Source organism: Gamsiella multidivaricata (assembly GCF_025024155.1).
Source record: "Gamsiella multidivaricata strain RSA 2152 chromosome Unknown BC939scaffold_19, whole genome shotgun sequence".
NCBI classification, from domain to species: Eukaryota; Fungi; Mortierellomycota; class Mortierellomycetes; order Mortierellales; family Mortierellaceae; genus Gamsiella; species Gamsiella multidivaricata.
Window position 1 is genome coordinate 167,781 of NW_026251727.1, and position 24,680 is coordinate 192,460.

The following is a 24,680-nucleotide window of genomic DNA, read 5'->3' on the forward strand; positions in this document are numbered from 1 at the left end:
GTTTCAATATTGCTGCTCAATACAACATCTCAGCCTTGCCATTTTCTCTCCCTGCTTTGCAGCACTCTCAGCATTGTAGAGTGGCTCGACGCTCCTCTTTTGCCAGCTTTCTCCCTTGTGTTTGTTAATACGAATGTGCGCATTGTCGATAGGGCGAAGGCCCTGGAACCTCTTGGTTCGAGCCCGTAACGCCTTCGCGTGGGAAGGCTAGGAGGCAACAGAAACAGTATTTAACCTACGACGTTTTTTTCTTTCTGGATCCGTCGCCTATTGAAGTGGAGAGTGCCTTGGCCGCTTGAAGCGAATAATCATCTTCATCCGCAGTAGCCTCCCTTGTCTATATGCCAATGTATAAACCCACCACCCATTGTCTACAAAACCTATCGCTCTATGTAAAATTGCCGAAGATCCATTTTATATATTTTTTTAATAGTCGTCGAAGCTATCTTCCTCAGCATCCAAGGCTTCGATGAGGGAATGGTATTTGGGGAAAACGCTCGCGGCTAGTATAAGCAAACTGGTGCTTGAGAGGACAACAGCGTGCTCCGATGTGCAAAAAGATGATTCAGCAGCGAGATCTTAGGGTGCTGAAGAAGAAATGACAAAACTTTGTAGAGATGTAACTCCTTCAATACAAACGATGGAAACGCGCTGTAAAGCCCTGCCATCCGAACTCAATGGAGTCCTCAGTGGGGTTGTAGAGCCAGGGGGATAACACTTGTATTAGGGGAGCGTTTTTTTGTCACGCACAATCTACACCTGCGGACATTGCTCCATTGTCGATTGTCTAGTCGAGTCACCTCACATCTGATTTTGGATAAATGTATAGTAAACCTGGTGCATGATCGCGCATGTCTTCAGGCCCGCGTCGCGAAGAACGCTGTTAGGTCACAGCCATAACTCCCGCAAGCACTGAAATAAAGTCCGACACATGCTTTATTCATTCATTTTCGATAACTCTCTGATCCTGCGCGAGCGTGGCCATCATGATCAACATCTCACGATGTCGTCGCTCGTCCGCCTCCTCTCGCGCCTTATCCATCGCAAGCTGTGCCTTCTGCATCTTCACTTTCTTATGTTGCAATTTAATCTGTCGTTTTTGCAACTTCAATTGCTTGGCTTGAGTCGCCTGCAGACCTTGCAGGATCCGTTGCGAATCCCACGAATTTGAATCTTCCTGCCCCTGTTCCTGCTCCTCTGCCCGCACTTGTGTCTTCGCCCTCATTGCAGATTGCGACTCTGGTTGCAGCTCTGGATCCGTCTGAGCCTCTGCATGCTTCAGAGTCTGGGTCGCCACATGGGCCAGAGTCTGGGTCGCCATATGGGCCAGAGTCTGGGTCGTCATGTGGGCCAGAGTCCGAGTCTGCGCGTGTGTTGGGGTATGGGCCTCCGCATCCGTTTGAACCCGCGTTCGTGCGCTTGAGTATAACTGAGTCACTTCATCCAAATCATCAAAACGAGTGCGTTTCCTGTTTGGATAATCCTTAGTTGACAAAAACTCGGTGAGTGGGACATTGTTTGTGCTATCCTCTCGTTGATTCGCAGTATCCGGTGACGAAGATTCGGCTTGGTCCATGGGCTCCTCAGTGCGCTGGCGCACTTGAGGGACGATGGCGTCCGAGCTCCACGGTGACGAGGATGCTTCATTTGCATCCAGCAACGGCTCTGGTTCAGGTCCCACAGCATCCTGATGTACTGAAAAAAGGATGTCATCCAACGACGATGGTTCGCCGGCATTTAGCGCTGGTTCTGATACCGGCCCATCGATGTGCTGAGATACTGGAGGAATAGTATCGCTCTGTGTCTCCGACGATAAACATGATCCGACCATATCCAACTGCAGTCCTGGTTCCTGTCCTTCGCTATACTGAGGCTCTGGAGGAACAATGTCACTCGGATTCCCCGAGGACACTAAAGATTCTCTACCATCCAGAAACAGCTCTTCCTCCTGTCCGTCAGTCTGCTCTTCTTTCAGCTTCTCAACGTGCTCTTCCTCCGGCTCCTTATTGTAATTGGATGTTTCAGCAATAGCGCCCATTGATTGTCTTTGTTGAAGGGCTTGTTGCTCCTCAACTCTCTGCTGCGTTGCTGCGGAAGTCTCGTCCGGTTCTGCTTCGTTCGGTCCTGCTGGCTGGAGCGATGGAGACTCGGTACCATCAGGTGTTGATGTCCGCTGCAGCTGTGGTGTGATTTCAGCACATCCGTTTCTTCTTTGCACATTTGTCTCCAGTACGCTTTTGAAAGAAGAATATCCTCGCTGCTCCAGCACCGGCTGAAACGATGATGATATCGATAGTGGCGGTGGAACGGGGTCCTGATGTGCTTGATGTGGTTTGTGCAGCGAAGCATTTCGTGAAATGGATGACGATGGTACCTGAAGTGGAGTTGCAGTCGACCCTGACGCCCGCGCTCCTTGGGATATGTATTGATAAGACATTACCGGCAGCTGTGATTGAGGTGTCGCGGAAACTTTTGTCCTTGGTAGTGTCGCTAGATGTTCTGCATTCGTATTCCCCACTGGCGGCCGTAGAGATACCATGCTGTGTGCTCGCTGCTGCTGCCATTCTTGAAGCACCATAGCATATGTGCTTGATGATTGGGATTCTAGAGGCATCATATTATACGGTCTTGGTAATTGCGGTCCTGGAGACGACACATTGAATTTTCCCGACGATTGGGGTCCCGAGGACACCATACTGTACACCCCTGAGGCTTGTGGCTGATAGCGCATACTTTTGTGAGGTTCAGCCTGCTGACACGGAGTCCCCGTGGCGAGCGATCTTTCTGGTTGTGGTGCTTGGACGCACGGCGTTGCTGATATTGCTAATGTTGCTGATGTCACTGGTGGTGTTGGCTGCTGCGTTGAATCCGTACTTAGGCCTGGGCTCGCTTGCTGCTCAAGTGGAGCACCCATGGCATACAACTCTTTTGGTTGCGATCCTGAGGAATACGATCGAGCTGGCTGTGATGCTTGGTGTCGATGGTCCTGAGGTCCTGCAGGATTTGCGAAATGACGTTAATCATCATTAACTCTCTTATGCTGTGTCGATGTATCATCGTAGATCAAACGGTACAAGGTTAAGTAGATTACCATCTTGTAATGCTTGGCGCGTGTCGCCATTTGAAGGTGTTGGCAAAGGATTTGGATACGTGGTGCCATTGGGGGGATGTGCTTGCTGCTGTTCCAGAGGCACCATATTGTCCCGCTCATCTTTCTGCGCTGTATTCGGAAATGGTTGAGGCGTCACCTGTGTTTGCAGCAGCGCTGGAGACTCATAAAATCGCGCTTTCCTAGGTCCCCGAAGTCGCCGCTCGTCCTTATACAATGAATTGATGGTCTGCCGACGCCAAGACCATCCTTCGGGCCCTACTGCTCTCCCATTGATATTTAGATGAGAGTCGTGCTCCCAATATAGCCTGCTCCATCGACCTGAACACGTAGTATGATTCAGATTCGTGAACAAAGCTTGTTCTCCTCTCTGCTGCCGCCCTCTGTCGACTTCGCGAAGATATTCAGCAACGCGTCGCCAGGATGACTCTACTTCGTCATGCTTTGCTGCATATGGGCGGATTTTCTCAATGGCCTTCAACAGGAACTCTTCCCCAATCGATTGTTTCGTGGACCTTCTATTCCGCCCGCTATTGGTTGCTTCATCAGGCTGAAGATTCTCTTCCTCGGTCAGGTCGTCGTCGTCGTCCGCAGTCATTCCAGCGTGATGAGGGTTACTTGCGCTCATTTTTTTTCCAGGAAATAAATTGACGAATTGATGAAGGGTTGAAGACGACAATGATGATGGCGAAGGTGATGGACAGCAGCAATGGCGAGGGCGATGATTGCTTTATTTTTGTGACACCGTGCTGCTATGCTGCTGATTTACCTTCGTGGGCGCGGGTTTTCTTGAAACACAAAATCGGGTGACGACCTAGTGTATGTGGGTATATTCCTGGCACCCTTTTGGATTCCAACGCGATCTCCTACATGATCTATGTAGGGGCCAATTGTGTCCTAGTTCCAGTCTGGATTTAATATTCCTCAAATTCCGCGCTTCCCTCACCGACGACCTCCTCGTAGTCCTTCTCAAGCGCAGCAAGATCTTCCCTCGCTTCCGAGAACTCTCCTTCCTCCATGCCCTCACCCACGTACCAGTGCACGAATGCGCGCTTGCTGTACATCAGGTCGAACTTTTGATCCAACTGCCTCCACGCGCTCGAGATAGCCGTGTTGTTGGTCAGCATGCAAAGGGTGCGAGGGGCAGCAGCGACTTCGCTGTCGGGCACAACGACCGCTGGCTGGTGATTGATACCGACTTTGAATCCTGTGGGGCACCAATCAACAAACCGGACCGAGCTGTTCTTCTTCATCTTATCAATCGCCGCGGTGACATCTTTCGTAATTACATCGCCACGGTAGAGGAGACAGCAAGCCATGTACTTGCCGCTGCTAGGGTCGCAATTGACCATCTGGTTCGACTTTTGGAAGCACGCAGAGGTGAGCTCGCCCACGGACGATTGCTCATGCAGAGCCTTTTGGCTGGACAAGATGGGCGCGTACGAGATGAGCGGGAAATGAATTCTGGGGAAGGGCACTAAATTGGTCTGGAACTCGTTCAGGTCCACGTTCAGCGAGCCCGAGAACCGAAGCGAGAGCGTGATAGACGAAACCACCTGAGCGATCATCCGGTTCAGAATCGAGTAGTTGGGTCGCTCCACGTTCAGCTTCTCGCGACAGATTGAATAAATGGCCTCGTTGTCAACCATAAATGTGCAGTCAGCCTGGTCCATGGTCGCATGGGTTGTCAGAACCGAGTTGTAGGGCTCGACCACGGATGTGGCGATCTTGGGAGCAGGGTAAATTGCAAAGTCCATCTTGGATTTCTTGCCATAGTCCAATGCCAAGCGTTCGAGAAGGAGCGCTCCAAGACCAGACCCAGTGCCACCGCCAAAGGAATGAAAGACAAAGAATCCTTGGAGGCCCTCGCAGTTGTCGGTGACCTTGCGAATACGATCCATGACGGGATCGATGAGCTCCTTGCCGACGGTGTAGTGACCGCGGGCATAGTTGTTTGAGGCATCCTCGCGATGGGAGATCAAACTCTCGGGATGGAAGAGTTTCCTGTACTTGCCATTACGGACCTCATCCACGACGGTCTCCTCTAGGTCGACCAGCACTATTAAGGAAAAATAAAAATAAAAACAGAGAAACGAGAGATGGGTTGAGTCTCCTGGGACAAAAAGAGATGTATGCGCGCGCATCTGTGTTACCGTGATAACACTTTCGCGCGCCCCCACAGCATTCTTTCGAGTAACAAGTTCCTTACCTGTTCGTGGAACATACTTGCCGTTCCCTGTTTCGGCAAAGAATGTAGACGGCATCGAGCCCGTGTCGTTGCGGATGTCGTCGGTACTCCTGTTATAATAAACGCGAGTAGACAAAGTCAGTTACTCATCCTCCTCTTTCCTGCAGTGAAGGCTGAATGAGCAACTGAACACAAATAAAGTGGACCTTACTTGGTACCATCTGGAGAGATTCCGTGCTCGAGGCAGTACAGTTCCCAGCATGCGTTTCCAATCTGGATACCTGCCTACGTGTTGTATTATATAAATAAAAAGAGGTGTTCAGTTATTAAATGTTTCTGGTTTTTGTTGTACAGCCGCTTATACAAGTAGACTAAAGTACGCACCTGCCCAATATGAAGTGATACAATTTCGCGCATGGTGATAGATTACTTGTATAGGTGAAGATTATAAAAAAGAGTGGAGGGGTTGGTGAAGAAGAGGGGTGAAAGGGTAAGAAGAGTATTGTTGTTGATGAGAAAGAGAGAGAGAATGTGTGTGGGGGAGGGGAATGAGGATAGAGAAAAAAGGAATGCTGAGGAGAGAGCAATGCTATCCATAGATGTAGCCCACGTATATATATAGATGTACAAGAGCAAGCTTTCTAGGAGAGAGCGGGTTGCGTGATCCCATGGATCAATTCAAAGGTAGCCCTGGAAGGAGTTCGTGCAAAAAAGGGGTCTAGATGATGAGCGAGGCCATCAGCAGCGGTTAAAGATCATAAAGAAAAAAAAATATATGTATTTATACATGCGAGAAGATGGTGCTCTCTTCCCTAATTTTCTATGAACATGTACATGCAAGTCGATGTAAGTGTACGTAGCACGGTACCGGTCCAGTAGCACGTAAGAGGGACTAAACACTGATCCCCAAAGTGCTGTGTGGTTCCTTGTTTGATGTCCTGTCACGTCCTCCCCCGTCTAGAGAACAGTCTCCAGGGGAGACTCATTTTCTGGCGGCTCATTTGATTTGTCCGACCATCCGTCCTGCTATTAAAGTTGGCTATCTGACTGTCCCCTGTTCCTGAGACATGCCGGCATCCGTGTTTCACCCAAGGACTATGTGGCGCGGAGTGCCTGACCGAGAGTAGGGATCGGTTTGTCTCGTTTGACCCTGTCTAGACTATTTAGCCCATTTGACACAGGGTTGCGACCATGCGGGGGTGCGGGGGATTGGACCTCACGTATAATTTTGAAAATCAAGGCACTGTGGAACGGATGAAAATAGGGCAGGGACCTGCCACCACAGAACAAACCGCAAGAGACCCCGCAAATTTTTTCATTCTCCGTGAACCTTAAAGGTAGCGGCAGCATGCACACACATAAGCCGACATGGTGGCAGCTGTAGTTCACCCCAACCTTGCCTTGACTTGTTGAAGCAAAGTGTCACTTTATTTTCCTGAGCAAAAGCATAAAAGCAGAATCCAGTCCCCTGGCAGCTGGTATTTCTCGACGAATTCAAACAAGATACGACTCCCTAGTTGGTTGCCAGATCTGATATAGACTAGTTTGTGACTGAGTTGGATGCTGGATCAACTTGGCGACGGAGATCATAGACCAATCTATGACCGATCGCTGAATGACTGCAGTGTGGTCGATATCCTCCTAGAGCTTTCAATGAAGGGCTTGAGTCCTTCCTGCTGTGAATAGTATAGGTAGACTAAGAGAGGGAGAGGTGAGAGAGAGAGTGCAATGCGGTGTGTGTGTGACTGAAATTGAGAAGGGGGAGGGAGGGGCATGTCGCGATTTTTATTTTTTTTGCAAGGCCGATCTCTTCGGCATTTCCTCTTTAGTCCAACAATTCTTGTTTGTGCATTTGAATTAGCGGAGGCTAGGCACGCGCAATAAAATATTTTCTCACATGGATTGTTGGGGAAGAATCAGGCGCGGAGTCTGACGAAGGATGTGTGTGCACAGTGACGACCTGGGGGGCCATCCTTTTCAAGGTCAAGCAATGCGGCGACCCTGTTTACATCCTTTCTTTCGAAAGCGAAGACAAACTTTGCTCCGCACAGATCTGCCTCTTGCGGCATCTCAGGGAAGAACAGATCGGTCCACGATGAACAAAGTTACGTTGCTACAGCAAAAATAAACAAGGAACATAGATTAGCCCCTCCATGGCTAGCCAAGGGTTCCTTTTGTAATGACTCGTCGTTGTTTTTGATGGCTGCAGATCTGTGATGGTTGGAGGTTCTCCATTGAAGGAGGCGCCGTATTCATCACTTCAAACGGTGTTTGAACCTTGTTCCTGGACGGACCCTTTTGACATGACTTTTTTTTTTTCTATCGCGTGGCGACCGTTACCCCTTTCAAATTATCCGACCTGGAAGATTAGTAGTTCCAGGAATGGGGGCATCGTATCCAAAAATTAAAATAACTTAGCCCTTTGTCACAAAAAAAATACGCCCAGTCTACAGTCTGAAGACTTTGATTGCCGGATTGGTCGTCGTAAATGAATTCCTATTTATTCTCTTCTGTTAATTAATTGTATATGGATGCAAGTAACTGTCTAGGCGCCATGACCACGGAGGATGATCTGTGTTGGCAAACGGTCCAAGGCCAAGGAGAGCATGCCCCATATAAGGGAACTGCCCGAGGCTGCAGTGCGCGAATTTTCTGTCATCATCAGCTTTCGCAACAACACTTGCACCAGCTTGCACTATACAACACAAATGTCAGAGATACATGTAGACTATTGAGCACTAGGAGTGCTGAGCCATGCTACGGACTAGATCTGTCTGCTTGGTTGGGAGAGACATATGCATGTCTGTACACATGTCTATCTGGCGTTAATGGATTCGATTTCGGGGCGTCACACTGATCCATTAGCTCTTTGCCCATCCCTCTTCTTTTCTCCCTCTCTCATCCGCGCGCTCATGTTTGTTGCGCAACAAACGAGGGACGAAGGACGATCAATTGCAAAAGTGCCGATATCGGATCCGCCATGAAAAGCATCTTGAACTTCTGAACAGTGCTCTTTTCTATTCGCTGTCAACATCGTCCCTATCTTTATAATACCGCAGCTCATCTCGCAAGATCTGCTTGGCCCAATTGCACCTTGACCCTCCACAGACCAGCAACAGGACGTTTATGTTTCCCGACTTATACTTGCGCACACGCTCCATAATCCATTCCAGGAGGGTTCTCGGCGGAGTCAATGGTTTAACAAGCGCCGTATTCCATCACCAAGTCATGGTGGAGAAGAAAAGGAATGGTGGAGGTGATAGTGGGTCTATGGATGCATTGCACGGATCAGGATTGGGCTTTGATCGAAGCCTAACGGGCTGTCGCCAAAATGCAGGGACGAGAGAGTACCCAGGAACCGGATGACTGTGGTTGGAGAAAGAGAACCAGATGACCAAGGGTCCGTTTGAAATGACCCATGTGGATCCAGCTCGTCCGAATAGCAGAGTCTCATGTTTAATGGCACGAATAAAGGCGGGTTATGGTTCATTATTTGCAAAACGGGTTTTCTTATAATAGCAATTGAATCCGCCCGGACTAACGCCAACACCGACACCACCGAGTCATCGTTCAGTTACTCCAGTTACTCAGACAAAAAGTAAAGAGTAATGAATGATCCTCTGGGCTAGACTGAGTGGAGGTACTTTCGCCTCCGCAATTCATTACCACTCGCGCTCCTTTTCTTCTCTTTCCTTTTCTTCTCTTCTCTTCCTCTTCTGCTTCTTACTTGCTTCCTTTTGCCATCCTTCGATCCCCACTCCCGCCCATTGAACGCCTTTTACCTCCTAAACTCAAACAACCCTCAACGCCAACAGCTTCAGCAACAGCAACGGTCCACATCACCAGCGCACCTACTTGCTATCATTGCATCTGCATCATCTCCAAGTTCTCTTCGCTCGGCCGTGTAATTACCAGCACTCAATTTGTACGACAACGTCTGTTCCTCCGTCATTGCCCCCCCTGCCTCACTCATCCCCGACCATTGCCTTTCAGTCTTTCCCCACGCTCCGCCGTGCCCAGCTGCAACATTCAGGGCCAACACCTCGATCACATCCAACAGAAAAAGAAGAAAAAGCAAAGAATAGCATGGTAGCACGCTAGAGCATAGCTTCTTGCAAACGATCCTATTCAGCAGCACTTTTTGCCCGTGCCGCACTTTCTTCTCGTCTCTCTTCTCTGCAATTCAACGCTCATTCCAGCCCTACGCTCGTCCTCATTCGACCTTTGAATCGAATTCGAGTTCAGCTGCAAGAAAACTTATAATTTTTTTTCTCGCCTTCTTTGTTCTTCCAAACAGTCATATATAGAGCAACACTTCAACAGTTTTGTTCCCTCCCCCCTCTGCACTTTTTTCGAGCTCTTTTTCATCTTGTTCCTCAACGGACAGGCCGTGCCACGACAGATCGCTTATCCTGCAAGATCCAATTGATACCTCCGGACATCCCACAGCTGCTCGACTCTGAAGCAGCCCTGCGATATCGATTCCTCCCAAGCAAAGCACGTTCCCAGTCTGCTCCCTTTTTTTAAGCATTCGTTGCAGCACTTTCTCCCCCTCTTTTTTTCTTTGCCCAACTCTTCCCTTTTTTGGCTGACCTAGACCACTACGGTGTATCTCCAATAATCCATCATGGCTACCACAGCGACGACGACCTCGACCGCGATGACGCTTCCTGTGGTGGGCAGATCGACCATGAGTCTTGTGGGTACATCCAGTCCTCCAACCACGCCTCCTGCGACTCCTACAAGTCCCATGATGAGCAGCAGTACGCTACCACCCTCGGATCCGGCCAAGGAGGCCACAGCGGATGTTGCGACCAGCACAGCACCTGCCAAAGTGCAGGCAGTGATGGTGGCAACACCGCCGCCATCACCGCCTCCAGCTTCGCTCTTGACGACTTTGCTGCCTTTGACGCCATTCCCATTAGGCCCAGGGCTGGATGCTCCTCTGACAGTACCCATTACACTCACAGGACTTGACAATGATTCCGGCCTCTCAATATCGACCGAGGCATCCATTGCAGAACCAGTGGTAGCATCTGGCGGATCAATAGCGTCCTCGGTTACTGTGGAGTCAGCACCAGAGACAGTAGCGGTGTCAATGCCTTCATCAGCCGAGGCGACGACGTTTTTTGATGACATGATCAATGCACCTCAACCACCGGCCAATATTTTGACACTGAGCCCGACGACATCGTTACCGGATCTCTACCACGATTTCTTTGATAATCACCCGGAGCTGTATGACTCTGATCTGTCGTCGGACCCGGAGATGGATCTGGACGATCCAGAGGACATGATTCGCGCTCGCACGATGGCCGATCTGCGCCAGACAGCCGCGGCTACCACCATGTGAGTTGCTTCATCTTGTTGGGAGGCCGTGGGGTTCGTTTCATGCTTTTGGGAAATGATTGTTATCTTTTTTTTTTTTTTTTTTTTTTTTTTTTTTATTTGTTTATGAGCACGTCCTTGAGTGTTTGGGGAGGACATGGTTCAGGAGTGGTTCGTCTACTGGTTCGTCACTTCTGGAGTTCAGGTGTTCATGCGTTCCTTTTTTTATTTTATTTCTTGGTGAGCGATAATTGGTGGTCGATTCTCTATCCCCCTTATCGCTTCAGTGCATACTCTGCGGCATCGCAGCATAGTATTGTGCCTCTAGCCATTCCAATCCAGTCAAGAGGGTCATGGGATATAGATATCACTTTTTTTCTGCACTGTATTACACTGCACTGCGGTCTTATAGATTTCCTGCTTGAAGAGGGAAAGGGCGTCTGTGCTTCTCCTCGCGGCAGTATGTGAGTGCAACAGTCGTTCCTCGGTGATCGTTCTTCCGATGGCTCACTTTTATTACTGAGGGAAAGGAAGAGATGAGGGGGAGGGAGGGAATGCGCCCAAACTCAATAGCGGGCAGCCTAATTGCTCCGTGGGCAGTCTCCTCTCTCGCATCGCACGATGCCTCCCCCTCTCTCTCACTCGCATGCTGTCCCACTCGGATGGACACGTCCGTGTCCGTTCCGCTCCTTTCCCTGACTGGGGCTTTCTTTTCTGGCCTCTACTCCACATCCACATCCACAAAATGTCCTTATTGGACCAACAGATTTGCCCTGAGTGTGGGGCTACCATGGCTGGTTGTATGGGGTCGGGTCCCCGTCACCCTGTGTCTTTCGCCCCAGTATCGCATCCAGTCCCATTCATGAGTCTTTTCTATCTCTCTCTCTCTCTTTCTATCTATCTTTCTTTATCTCTTCTATCTCCATCTATCTTCCCCATCTTCCCCTCCGCCTTTTCCCTCTCTCTCTCTCCGCCTTGGTGGCAATTGCTCCTGGTTGCCGCCTATCATCTGCCTGTGACGCAAAAATCCCAGCCAAGCGCCACTGATCGCAGACCGGCCCAAACTCGAGACGATCGACACCATCAACCTGATGCTCCATCACCAGAATGGAAGCAATGGCAACGGTCGCCAGTCCCACACAATGCATACCCACAACCATGGACAGCAGCATGGTCAACTCTCCTCGGACGACAGCTCGTCTATGCAGGGACCACAGCGCAGGAAAAAGGCTAGCAGGGCGTAAGTTATATGCAACATTTCGTATCACGACGCGTGTCTCTCTCTAGGCAGCACTGCACGCCACTGACATTTATCGGTCGCCCTCAACGCGTTTTCTTCTCTATAGTTGCTTCCATTGTCAAAAGGCTCACTTGACCTGCGATGACTGTAAGTAGTTCGTGCTGTTGTTGCTTTTTTTTATATCAGCGGACTATATCAAAGTATGACTATGGTAGGATAGACATGGACTCTGGGATGGATTCGATCCGACAGGGAGCACGCTTCGGACAGCGTAGGGGTGAAGGCACTCGAGGACCAATAGAGCTATTTGACATATGGGATCCTGTGGTCTATTTACTACCCCACATCAGCATTGCCCTATACACATGTTTCCACATCATCATCATCTTTGTTTTTCCTTCATTTTGAATGGTGCACAAAGGAGAAGAGGTGGTGTTGGGTCCTTTCTTTTCTGCCACAAGTTCGAGCTCTTGATTTCACCTGTTTGCTCTCACTACAGGATAATGTACTAATCTCTTGCCCTTCTATTTACAAAATAGCTCGGCCTTGCCAGCGATGCGTCAAGCGTGATCTTGCGGGTTCCTGTACCGATGGCGTGAGGAAGAAGGCAAAGTACTTGCAGGACGCACTCGAATCCCAGCAGCAGGCTGCTGAACAGGACTCCCTTACAGGCTGCGTCCAAGGTACGTATCAGAGACAACGACAGAATCTGGACAGGTCTTCCTTGTCTTGTGCCCCCTTTTGTCTCTGGGCTTTGCTTTCCATTTGCACGGCAATCACATTGAGCTCCCCCCTATTTATCTCGTTTCCATCTCTCGCTTTCTTGTCTTGTCACTTTTCACTTTTCTGATCCTTTTCTTTCTTTTCTTTTTTAGAATCGCCTCTGAGCGATGCTCAGGCGCTGTTCAGTTTCCCCAATGTCCCTTCGTCTACTTCCTCTTCCTCCTCGACGTTATCCTCCCTAACAAAAGTCACTGCACCGCTTGTCTCCCTCTCATCTGTTACATCGACTAACAACAGCACCAAGGCGGCCATCCCTGACCACGGCTTTGGATCTGACGCTATCAATCTCGAGTACTCTATTCTCTCCACAATGCTTTCCTCGCCCACATCAGACCTGCAGTCGATGACCTCGGAGCTTTCCATGGTCGAGAACTGGCAGCGCCAGGGTGCACTCGAAGCCATGGCCAACTCACTTCAGCAGCAGCAGCATCACCGCTCGTCCCTCGCACAGCATCTGTACCACCACCAACAACAACAGCAGCAGCAGAGCAGCAATGGTCTTAAGAATGGCACTAGCATGGGTGCTGCCAGAACCAGCAAGCGCAAGTTCCCGAGTAACACGCCCGAGAACGTGTACGCCAACACCAAGCAGCCCTTCAACTATACCGACGGCTTCCACTACCTCCTGCGCTACGTCCGCGAAAGGTAAAAAAAAGCGTCATCTCCACTTAACCCTGTGATGATTTTTTGCTTGTACTTTTCTCCACAATCATCATGATTTTCATCATGCATAACTTGCGGTGGTACTTGATGATCTTTGATGAACAAATGGAGACTGACCTTGGTATTGTTTCGTTGCATGTATCGATATTAGGATGGACAAGGAGGAGATGATGCGCGTGTGCCGAGCCATGGCCATGTTCCGACCTTCGTTTATTGCCCTGATCATGAATCTGACGCCAGAGGACCTCATCTTCATGGAGACCTGTTTCCAGCGCACAGTCCTTGTAAGCTTCATATCTTGTATTGTTGTTTACGCGCAAAAGATTGAACACAACAAAAGTTGCCGCGTGCATGATTCGCTAATAATGTCCTTTGTTGCAATCTTTTTTTAGGAATTTGAGAAGTTGATCAGTTTTTCGGGCACACCTACGGTGGTGTGGCGCCGTACGGGCGAGATTGCGCTTGTGGGCAAGGAGTTTTCATTGCTGACGCAGTGGTCGCGGGACCAGCTTGTAAACAAGAAGACATATATCTATGAGTTGATGGATAACCAGTCGGCGGTCGAGTACTGGGAAAAGTTCTCGACGCATGCGTTCGAGAACACGGAGCAGACGGTGATGACGACCTGTATCCTATTGAGTCCGACGAACCGGGTAGTGCCGTGCACGTTCTGTTTTACGATCAAGAGAGATATCTTTGATATTCCATTGGCGATCGTCGGCAACTTTTTGCCGATCCTTTCATGAGGAGGTCGTTGCTGTCGTTTTTTTTATTTTTTTATTTTTATTTTATTTTATTTGTGCTTTATTGTTATCCTTCTTTTTTGTTGTTGTTGCTGTTGTTGTTGTTGTTGTTGTTGTTGTTTTGCTGTTTCCTTCCTTGAATGCGAACCTTGTTCTTTTATTCTGTACATCGTCCTTTTTTTCTCTCTCTTTTTATCCGTCGAGGATGAATTGATGCACGCAAGTCGACTCTCGTGCGTGTTTATAATTTGCTCTCCTTTATCTGTAAAAAGCTTCTTTAACGGTCTTTTCTTCATCGAAGACGACTCTTTATTAAACAAATACATATATATACAAAAAAAGAAGAAAAGAAATAAACATCATTGTATTATAGTCCGTTACATCGTCCGTCGTGCGCAGGAGCAGTGTTAGAAGCGTAGCGCAACCTCAGTCTAGATTGTAGTCACTAGCACCTCCCCGGTCTTGGTCCTGAACAGTTACTACTCATAGAAGACCCCCGTCCATCTGACGTATCTTGCCATACCTCGAATGGGTTCTGGACCATCATAAAACCTAGAAAGATTCATCCGCCTGTCCATGTGTAGTGCCCGACACCTGTTGAATCGGTGTAAAGGGCCAAGAGAATAAAAATTCCGGAGATCCTAGGACGGCCGATGTGTCAGCACTGGTGATCTTGGTGGTATAAACAGGAGAGGAAAGCGGAGAGTGGGCGATATTGGGCGTGGTGGTATGGTTCCGGTGGTAGAAGAACCAAAGGAGAAGAAGGATGGGGATAGAGACGAGAGTGATGGCGATCTTGTATTGGCGGAAGAGGCGGATGGAGCGTTGTTCGAGCTGGAGCTCGTATTTCAGACGGTTTAGCTATAATGTTTACAAGGAGGATTAAGAGATATATATATATATATAAACTGGTCAGTGACTATTCAGGGTCAAAGCGAAGCGTTGTGAGTATGTTAGCTAGGAATCTCTGAGTAGAGATAGAGGAAAGACGGTTACGTTGATACGTGCAGCGCCCATGATGCGGGCGCAGATGATGATGCGTTCGTTGACGTCCTTGATCTTGGCGTCGACGGTCTCGGCGAGGGTTAGGCCAGTGGTTGGGGAGGGCTGTAGCACCGAGCGGAGCTCGTAGCTGTCGAGCGCATGCACCACCCTCGTCTCCAATTTCTGTCAGGGTAGAGAAAAAAAAAAAAAAAAAAAAAAAAAAAAAAGAAAGAAAGAAAGAAAGAAAGCAAAAGAAAGCGAAAATGTTAGTGAACGCGTTCATGAATAACTTGTCCCGTAATTTAGTCCGCCGTCTGCCATGGGCTGTTAGCCTTTACCCTGGTATTCTCGTCCAAGTCATCGAGTTTCTCGAGCACCTCTTCGATCTGTCTCATTTTACACTCAGTCTCTTGGCGCTTCGCCTGTACTTTCGCTTCCAGGAGGGAAATTCGGGCGGTAGCCAAGTCGAACAAGTAGTCCACTGGATCGTGGAGTTCGTCGTCGCCATCGCCCTGGTCGTAGTCGTGGCCGTGGTGGTGGTCATGCCAGATATGATGAAGACCACGATCCGAAAGAAGGCGTCCGAGGTCTGGGAGGTGGTTGTGCAGGTCCTTGATGGTTGGGGATTCTGCGACGGCTTGTGGGGGGTCTGTATCTATGTGAGTTGGGATGCGGAGGAAAATGAGAAACGAGGACTTAAAAAGTCGAATACGAAACGCGACGGACAAATCGAGGCTGTTTTCTATGGGGATGGGGGGAGTTACCGATGCAATCCATGAGGCTGATGGCGATCCGGTTCAGGAACTCGTGGGTCTGCTTCACGGAGGGTGACTCTAACCACATAATATTGGTCTTGTCCCCGTTCATGATCGAGAAGAACGCAGTCTCCTCTACAGGTACGCATTAAGAGAAAGAAAAATGCGAGTGGATACATATACGCATCATGTCCAGGATGCACTCACTGAATACTGATAGAACTTACGATTCTCGTTTAGGATATCAACATTCATAACCGCATCAAACTTCTGGTACTCCACACACCTGGTCAGTTCCACCAGGTACATTTCTAGCCCGTACAGGGCCTGCCGAGCTTCCTCACAGTGGTCCCGCTCCACACCCTGCCAGTAAGCGTTATCGATCGCACGCTGCATCTGCTCGAACCGCCCCTGTTCCTGGAGGAAAAAGGATACCTCCCCCATCGCATCTATTTCCTCGATCCCCGTGGGTTCCGAGCCCTCTCGCTCAGGAACGTGTTCGCTCGTCGCACCAGTAGGGTCGCTCTGAGACCCCTCGTGATGGATCTCTGAGTGATCGTCGTTAGGATGGTGAGGTTCGGTCTTTAGAGCTGTATCGGATGCCATAGACGACGCCTCCGCGGCCGAATGTTCCGTATCTACGGCCTTTCTCGGCGTCACAGACGCTTGATCTTCGCTCTCAGGGCTTTGATTCGCCCGTCGTTCCAACTCCAAGATCTTCAGAGGGTCCATTTTGATGACCGCTCGGACTTCTTCAAACTCCTTCTCCCGCTTATCCAGCGCGACCCTCCGTTCCTCTCTCCATTTCTTCGCCGTGGACTCCAATGCCCTGTAGGCCACATCGGCCTCCCGAAAGTACTGTGAGCAAGCCTGTTCGAGCGCGACGGGTAGTTTTGCGTACTCGACATCGTTCCCACGTACGCGGAAGACGTAATGACCTTGGAACTTGGAGTTCTGATAGGATTTGAAGAGGAAATTACGGGGGTTTAATGGCGCGGTGATGTCTTTAATGGCGGTAGTGGGATAACTGGAGGTAAGACGCATGAAAAGGGGTACAGGGACTTGGGTTGCGGTAGACGTGAAGAGGCCAGCGACCGAGCCGGTGTTGGGACTTATGGTTGCTGAGGGGAGCGCGCAGGGCATTAAAGGGAACTGGTAGATTGCGGCCGCACCGGCTGCGACCTGCATCGCGGAGGAGGCTGGGGCAATGGTCGGGGTTGGCGGAGGAGCTTGCATCAGTGGCTGCGCAGAGTCGCGACAACCTGGGTACAATGTCGCGAACGCGTTTATGAAATCCTTAGGTAAGGGTTCGAGTTCGGCGATGAGCACGTTCGGATCTGTATTACACTGACGTGCCTCCGAAAGCGTCCGCGATATTTGGCCGATGTTTGTGCTGCTGCCGCGTGTATTTCTGCGTTTCATGTTCTCAAACTCTGGAAATCCGTCCCCGTCAGGCGCGACGGAAGAGGAGTCATGAAAACCACTGGGTTTGTGTAGATGAAAACGATGCCCGTATCGGTAGAGATGTGGCAGGAAGACGCGGTAGTGGTGTCTATGTGGGTTCTCACGGCCGGCTGTATAGACCTCTTCGTCATCCGAATGGACGAACGGGATATCATCAACGAATCGCCTTTTTGTGGGATGCTTGCGTCGTCCTGTGAAGCGAGAGATATTGAAGAGCGAACCCAACTGTTCGTCACTCAAGAGAAGGTCCCCAGTCGCGCCTCCCCCAATCTGGGTAAGGGATGATTGTTTAGCGAAGTTGCTGCTGGACGGGCTTGGAACCCCGCTTGTGATGGCGCCTGCGGGTAAGGATTGCATGGTTGTGGAGGAGAGGCCAACGTTTCGTTTGATCATCTCTTTGAACCGCGCGGTCGAGGATTCCTTTCCAGTCTCGCTGCTCACGGGTGTACCAGGCGCGCTGCTCACGGGTGTACCAGGCGCGCTGGCTGTAATGGAGGTGGTTGTGTTTCTGGTGACAGCGGAGAGGGCTGGAGATCCACCCAGGGTATTGAATCCATAGGCGATCACGTAGGCTGGTATGACTCCCGATATGCTTTCACGGCTTTGTGTGGAGCTGCTGCGGATAGGCAGGGGTGGTGGGCGCGTTGGGTCTGTGTGCGGGGGCTTTAATTTGGTGGGAGATGGGAAGCTGGAGGTCAGCTTTTGTATCAGTCCTCCTGGTCCTTCTCTCCCTATGTCTAAAAAGGAACCGCGACGAGAGAAGAAGAAGGTAATTGCCGCTGGATATCAGGAAACCTTGCAAAGCAGGGAACCAAGAAAGAAACATGGTCGTGATAAAGACGACGATAGAGACAGAGAAAAGATGTTACCTGAAGCTGCGGCTTCCGAATCACTCTCGCCGCTCGTTAGACCACTGGAACTACCACGCGACCTCCGTCGCTCCCGGAGTTTTCTTAGCGGTGTAGCTATGGCCTTCCTCCCAATTTTTCCGGTGCTGTGGGTTCTGTGCAGAGCATGGAAATGAGGTACGTCCAAATTCCCGTTTCTCTTGATATCCTCCCCCATAGAGGCATAGGCCCCTGTGGATGGTGCAGGGTTGTCGTTGCAAGGCATGGATCTCGGCGGGTGGATAGGATCATCCATGTTGGCGATAGAATGGCGGTGTGGCCGCATACTGGGTCGTTGAACATAGTGTTTGATCTTCGCGCCCGAAACGCTGGCATCCTTGCTGGCGCTGCTCTGATCCAGGTTGGGACCCGATTGCGTTGAAAAGAGGGCAGTCAGTGCAGAGACACCCTTCGTGGGCCTTTGTCGCGGCCGTTCAGGGATAACACCAACACTGTTGCGTTTGGAGTGCCGCCTGGCCAGTGGAGCGCCGCCGCCGCTGATAGATCCTTTTCGGCTGCTGTTATCGGTCGTGGATGAAGAAGATGAGGATCTCAGAAATTTGGAGACGTAGATGCCAGGAGACAGCGCAGTGGGTGAGCGGAGGAGTCCTCCTGCGACAGCGTTCTTGATAGCAAGTTCTTGATTGGCAGTATTGATGACGATGGCTGGTCGGTCAAGAGATGCACTAGAGGAAGTGGAAATTGAGGGTAATCCTGTGGGTGTAGTAGACTTGAGTGCTGGCTGTACAAGGAATTTGATGGTGGGCTGTCGCTGTTGCTGTTGTTGTTGTTGCCGTTGTTGTTGCTGATCTGTATCCTGGGCCTCGCTGGTGGTTGCGGAGGCGGGAGAAGTTAAAGAAGGATGCTCCGACGGAGAGAGAGGATGAGGTACTGGAGGGATTGGCAGTATTGTTGATGCACCCTCCAGCGGACCTTCCAATGAGCCCTCCAGAGGGCCCTTGAAAGGCGAGAGTGTGATGGAATCAACTGTGGGGCCAATTGGTTGCAGTTGCTCTTCGTTGTCGCCGTGTTCCTGTCCCTGGATGGGTCCTGGATCAACAGTAAGGGATCTCTGTGGAGTTTGCGGGGTTTGCGGGGGAGGAGGCGAGCTGTTGGAGTAGGTGCTCTGCATGGTGACACGAACGAAGCACTACAGATTGATGAAAATATGGAATGAAATGAGGATCCAATACGCTAAAAGAGACCTGTGTGGCAGCGCGTGTGGGGTGTCAAGTGTAAAGTGTGGGGTGTGGAGTGTGAAGAGCGGATGGGGAAGTGGCTCATGGGGAATGGAGAGGAGGCTGATCCCGTTGATCCCCTCCTTTGCCTCTGACTGGCTGACACGGCTGTGCGTGCGGCTGGCCCCGTTTTCCTCTCCGTGCACTGACGGTGCTCTCATTTGAAGGATGACAGTCAGTCCGTGCGGACTAATTGGGCTGGATTTTCATAACTGATCGATCCATGTCCAGGCGACCCAGGGCGCAAGCAACGGGACGGAGCAAACAAACAATCAACTCCAACATCTTTGCACACTGGGTAGTGGAATCCCTCTTTTCTTTTCCCTTCCCTTCCCTCTCTCAATCTCATTCATCCCATCTCCATCCCCATCCCAATCCTGGTCGCTGTCTTGCCATCCAGAAAACCATAGCGCTCAATTGTCGGCAATTACAGGATCGCTCCTCTACTCATGCATCCCACCAATAAGATGGCAAGTGGTGATGGCAGCAAGTCCCGGCCTAGCTCAGCCATCTGGACCCAACTGTCGAAACCCGCAGAGAAGAGTCGTATCCGCTCAGGATTTGATCAGCTGAAGAGCCGGTCATCCTTCCTCCACTCCCCAGACTCCTCGACTCTTGAGGATACTCTCTTCAATCCCAAGGGACGCAAGGTATGAAAGAGTGGACTTTGTGCTCCCTGTGCTCCCTGTTCGTTCCGGAGGAAATCAATAGTTCACCTTATTTCAAACCATGCGATGCAATGCAGGTTTCTCCTTCCAGGCTCAATTGCACCCATATAAACAAACACACGTCCGCAGCTGGGAAATATTAACTGGAAACAATGTTCCTGAATTATTTTCTGAAAATAGCCCTGGTCATTGGCGAGAAAGTGGTCAATCCTCAAACGAGACTACCGAGAATCCAGGACGATAAGGATCGCGACGCTCGTCATTCTAGCCTTTTGGTCTCTATGGCTCACTTCATCCATTTATCGAGGCCTCCTACGAGATCCAAGGGAAATCAGCAGACATCTTTCGCGTCAAGAACGAGCCAAGAACATCATGTGTAATTCCAGGATATCAGAACCAATTCCGCGGCCGCCTCAGATCCGTTCTAATGGGACCCATGAATTTGATCCGACTGTGATTGTTCTCTCATTCGATGGTCTGCGGGCAGACTATCTCACCCGCGGCCTTACGCCTAACATTCTCAGCGTCGGTAAGCGCGAAGCATGACAAGGATTGCTTTATGGGTTGAGTTAACCGACCCCCTTTCTGCCTCCGTGTTGTTAAATCTATCTTTTGTACTTATCTACCGTTTTCGTTCTAGGCATGAAGGGTGTGGTTGCAGAATACATGCGACCTTCGTTCCCGACATTGACGTTCCCGAACCATTACTCGATGATCACTGGTCTATACCCTTCCAGCCACGGTATCGTCGCCAACATGTTCTATGACCCTAAGTTCAAGGAGGATTTCAACTACAAGATTCCCGAAAAGAGCTGGGACCCTAAATGGTGGGGAGATGAACCTGTAAGTCCTTTGTCGGCTCTTCTATATCTCAAACATACGTTTAACAAAGCGAATCCGCCATGTCTAATTTTTTTTCTTGTCGTGCATTTTTGACTTTTTTTTTTCCATAGATTTGGGAGACGGCAGTTCTGCAGAACCAACGATCGGGAGTGATAATGTGGCCAGGTGGGGAGTCATTAAGACCCGTTCGTCCAACATATCATGTCCGATATCGTTCGAGTACACCTGTGCTGGAAAAGATGGAGACCGTACTGGATTGGATTGATAAACCCAAAAAGGAGCGGCCAACTGTCATGGCAGTTTACATCTCTGAAGTCGACACTGCGGGACACGACTTTGGACCAGACGGAAAGCGATGTAATGCAATACAATGTCATGGATCTGAGTTCAACTGGCTATAACCGATCATCATGGAGATACAGCTAACCAGATACTTTTACTTTCTCAATGGAATAATGTATATGTAGCACAGATGGCATTGGGCGAGGTCGATAATGCTCTAGGTACATTACTCGACGGACTTCGAGCCCGAAACCTGGACAGGGTTGTGAATCTGATTTTGGTGAGCGACCACGGGATGTCCTATGTTAGCCATGCAAAATGCATCTATTACGACGACTACATCGACACATCCGACCTTTTGTTCGAAGAGTCCCTGCAACCCCATCTCGGCATCCGAACTAAGGACCCCAAGAAACTCCACGACATCTACCAGACTCTCAAGCACGTCCAACAAAAGGATCACCTTCCCTTTCAGGTTTACAAACGAGAAGAGTTGCCGGTCCGATACAACTATGCGAACAATGACAGGATCGCACCGGTGATCGTATTGGCGGATCCGGGATATGTCATGACACGAAGGGATATGGGGTTGGCGGTGGCAGGTGTTCATGGATGGGATAATGAGATGGAGGATATGCGAGCCATCTTCATGGCCTCTGGACCTTCGTTCCCGAACCATGGACCTGAGAAGCTGCAGCCGTTTGAGAATGTGGAGCTGTACGAGATTATTGCACGGACAGTCGGCTTGCGGATCAAAGATGGCGCGACAGATGGAGTCCTCAACGGATATGTCTCAAGACCATGTTAGAAACATATAGAACATAAAGACTATAACCAATTTGCATTCATAGACAAAATGAATGATAGGTTAAATCTATTTTTATTCTCATGGCCTGTCATTAAGAAGAAGAAAAAGAAGAAAAGGAAAGAAGGGCATCAAGACTATACGACATGAACTGCAAAAAGCATCGTTAAAAGAACAATATGGTTATAAGTATCTCTCCGAACCCTTCTCAATGCCGAATGCGTAAAATGGCACAGCCCAACACTTAAAGAGAAAAAGGTTAGCAGAGGGGGTCATGGTGACGAGATTGTGTATGCACGTTAAACATCTTAGAAGAAGAGGTAAGCAAACAAAAAGGCGATAACAGCTGCCCCAGCGAGATAGCTAATAGGATAGCCCTCCTGCTGGTGCTTCAAATGAACGGCAGTCATCATGGGTGCAGAAGACGACCCAGCTTCGGGCTTGCGTTGACGCAGCTAATCATTAGCGAATAAATAGTAAAAGTTGAGATCAATTGACCACTTCTCCGCCTCCTGAGAACGCAGCAGAAACAAAAAAAAACGAAGCATAAAACTTACAGTGCTAGCTTCACTTTGTAGCTTCTCCATGTTGCTCTGCAAGGACCTGATGGTCTCATGGGCGGCTTCAAGTTCGTGCCTCAAGGCACTCACATCTGCGCCAGAGGCTGCTGCTGATGATGAATTCGATAATGGAAGTCCTGGCGCCGCAGCTATAGTAGAAGTGGGAGCGACGTGATGAACCGGCGACGCAGGAGCAGGGACCGTGTGGCTGTTGATGGTGCTGTGAGTGCTGTGGGTCGCCGAAGAGACACGGGAGGAAGTAAGCTCGTCCTCCTCCTTGATCTGCGTAATTTCATGCTCAATCGGTGGCAGGAAAGCACACCGGATCTTCTTTTCCCGGATCTGATCCCTGGCCTCTCTTTCGATTGTTGGCCACTAAACAGAAGCGAAATGTCAAAGAAGGGAAGTAAAACAAAAAATACGCAGCAGATGGTTGTCAGAAAGTTGGTTTTTTCTTTACGGTGAAGTATGGGGTCGATGATTCTCATTATAGGATGTAAACTGTTATAACCCAAAGGACCCCTTACCAAGTCTTGTGGGGACAATTGCTCACGCTCAGCCGTGATAGCGACGCTCTGGACCAGGAATTTATCCTTGCATCTAAAATCAATGGGTGGATCCTCCTTCATGGCCTGCATTTGCACTAAAAACCAGTGATAAAAAGATAATGGCCGGTGTTAATGTCTGGTCATCGTAGCAAGGATGTATTGGACCGCTGCGTGTGGTGGCGGCGTGAGGCTCATGGAGTTCTTCTTGTGCTCCTTGCTTCTGTGGTCCTTTTTCCGTAAACAGATGGACTTGGCGGATGAACTGACGCAAGCCTTTTGGCATTCGATCGCTATTCCTGCGAGGTCTCTGTTGTTTCCACTGCTCGGCTGCTGTGATTGTGGGTGTTATTCCTGTTACTGCTCTTCTTTTGAACGCTGTACTCTGTAAAGAAAGGATTACCTTGGACCTCCAGTTCCTCACCCGCCTCGACACGTCCAGAGTTGGGACGCACACAGTACTGCTTGGGGGCAGTGGTCTTGACCTTGAAGGCGATGGGCAGCTGGGTCGGGTTGCGGATGATGAGGGATTCCTTGATGGGTTCCGTCAAAGGTCCTATAATGAAATGACGCGTGTTGAGTGAATGAGGCAATGCATGAGGAAGGATGACAATTAACAAGCCAAAGAAGGATCGCGGCTCTTGGTGAGGTATGTATGTGTGCTTACTGCGAAAGCCCAGTTGGGCGGATGGCTCGAGTTCGATCGACATTTGGATGAAGAGTGTCTTTCCTGAGTGAGTGTGATTACGGGCGGCTGGAGTGGGGATGAAAAAAAGTATGCGATTGTGTAAAGCAAGAAAAGGTTGTGTGATGGAAAGAAGAAGAAAAAGAGGCTGCAGTGCTGAATGCAGATGTTCACTTCATATCATATAGCCTCGTGCTGTGCTCCGTGACGGCGCCTTTTATTATCACCACAACCACACCTGGAGCCAAGGAAAGTAATCTGCACCATCATATCTCTCTGCATCGGAGAATGATCTCTCTCTCTGTCTCTCTCTCTCGCTCTCTCTCTCTCTCACTCGAAAACCAATCCTCATCGACGCTGTTGTCAACCAACAGCGTGCTCAGTCAAGTGCGTGCGCTGGCACGCTCACATATGATAATACGCCTTAAATGAACACGGGCTCAACCGCAGTTACAAACTTGCATTCTCTTCAAACGCAGCAGGCGAGAGCGCAAGCATACATGTGGATTGCATCCATATTCTATTCCTGAACTGCTAATAATGACATGAACTAGAGATGCGTGTAATATGAGGCTTGAGACTTGAAGGGGCTTACCTCGGATACACAGTTAGTTGATCTTGTGCTCATCAAAAAAGAATATGAAAATTAGTGGCAAAAGGACACGAGCGACCGCAGGCTTCTCATAAGAAACCCATTGGGCCAGAGGAAAGAAAAAAGGTAGGGTGTAGCCTTTGTCCAAACAACCCCATATTCGACTCGACCCCCGCAATCTACTCTTTTGGCCCTGTATCTGCATAATGTTGCTGTATTGGGGTGGACACCCAATTGCCCTGTGCATTGAGTAGTCCTGTTGTTTATGTCCGGTCGCGATAAGCTGCAAGGAAATAGGGCCAGTGATTGTTGAGCATT

At 49.7% G+C, this 24,680-nt stretch overlaps 7 protein-coding genes across 7 annotated transcripts; 3 read left to right on the forward strand and 4 right to left on the reverse strand.

The window, feature by feature from the left end:
* Positions 1-1,085: 1,085 nt before the first annotated feature.
* Positions 1,086-3,197, reverse strand: BC939DRAFT_475453 (uncharacterized protein; the record flags this gene model as incomplete). Its single annotated transcript, XM_051558498.1, has 4 exons — positions 1,086-1,418; positions 1,439-2,374; positions 2,537-2,994; positions 3,092-3,197. 4 exons carry the CDS (start codon positions 3,195-3,197, stop codon positions 1,086-1,088), a joined length of 1,833 nt encoding a protein of 610 aa, XP_051414129.1.
* A 607-nt stretch (positions 3,198-3,804) lies between these two features.
* BC939DRAFT_409108 (tubulin, alpha 8 like-protein) lies at positions 3,805-6,074 on the reverse strand. Its single transcript, XM_051552899.1, has 4 exons — positions 5,682-6,074; positions 5,509-5,582; positions 5,319-5,407; positions 3,805-5,168 (listed from the first exon to the last, which is right to left on the reverse strand). The coding sequence occupies exons 1-4, from the start codon at positions 5,712-5,714 to the stop codon at positions 4,024-4,026; spliced, it is 1,341 nt and encodes a 446-aa protein (XP_051414130.1). The 5' UTR covers positions 5,715-6,074; the 3' UTR covers positions 3,805-4,023.
* A 3,619-nt stretch (positions 6,075-9,693) lies between these two features.
* Positions 9,694-12,793, forward strand: BC939DRAFT_94320 (uncharacterized protein). The gene is made up of 3 exons (XM_051562011.1): positions 9,694-10,646; positions 12,405-12,548; positions 12,741-12,793. Exons 1-2 carry the CDS (start codon positions 9,925-9,927, stop codon positions 12,433-12,435), a joined length of 753 nt encoding a protein of 250 aa, XP_051414131.1. The 5' UTR covers positions 9,694-9,924; the 3' UTR covers positions 12,436-12,548; positions 12,741-12,793.
* Positions 12,794-13,165: 372 nt separating this feature from the next.
* BC939DRAFT_395167 (uncharacterized protein) lies at positions 13,166-14,057 on the forward strand (the record flags this gene model as incomplete). Its single annotated transcript, XM_051552207.1, has 3 exons — positions 13,166-13,293; positions 13,463-13,595; positions 13,704-14,057. 3 exons carry the CDS (start codon positions 13,166-13,168, stop codon positions 14,055-14,057), a joined length of 615 nt encoding a protein of 204 aa, XP_051414132.1.
* Positions 14,058-14,695: 638 nt separating this feature from the next.
* BC939DRAFT_94490 (uncharacterized protein) lies at positions 14,696-19,416 on the reverse strand. Its single transcript, XM_051562012.1, has 5 exons — positions 18,127-19,416; positions 16,021-17,994; positions 15,803-15,928; positions 15,377-15,693; positions 14,696-15,221 (listed from the first exon to the last, which is right to left on the reverse strand). Exons 1-5 carry the CDS (start codon positions 19,274-19,276, stop codon positions 15,012-15,014), a joined length of 3,777 nt encoding a protein of 1,258 aa, XP_051414133.1. The 5' UTR covers positions 19,277-19,416; the 3' UTR covers positions 14,696-15,011.
* A 433-nt stretch (positions 19,417-19,849) lies between these two features.
* On the forward strand, positions 19,850-21,983 carry BC939DRAFT_501422 (alkaline-phosphatase-like protein; the record flags this gene model as incomplete). The annotated part of the gene is made up of 5 exons (XM_051560164.1): positions 19,850-20,032; positions 20,231-20,579; positions 20,691-20,893; positions 21,004-21,250; positions 21,361-21,983. 5 exons carry the CDS (start codon positions 19,850-19,852, stop codon positions 21,981-21,983), a joined length of 1,605 nt encoding a protein of 534 aa, XP_051414134.1.
* A 59-nt stretch (positions 21,984-22,042) lies between these two features.
* BC939DRAFT_445733 (PapD-like protein) lies at positions 22,043-23,909 on the reverse strand. The gene is made up of 5 exons (XM_051554840.1): positions 23,753-23,909; positions 23,489-23,641; positions 23,068-23,183; positions 22,538-22,915; positions 22,043-22,435 (listed from the first exon to the last, which is right to left on the reverse strand). Exons 1-5 carry the CDS (start codon positions 23,793-23,795, stop codon positions 22,289-22,291), a joined length of 837 nt encoding a protein of 278 aa, XP_051414135.1. The 5' UTR covers positions 23,796-23,909; the 3' UTR covers positions 22,043-22,288.
* Between the last annotated feature and the right edge of the window lie 771 nt (positions 23,910-24,680).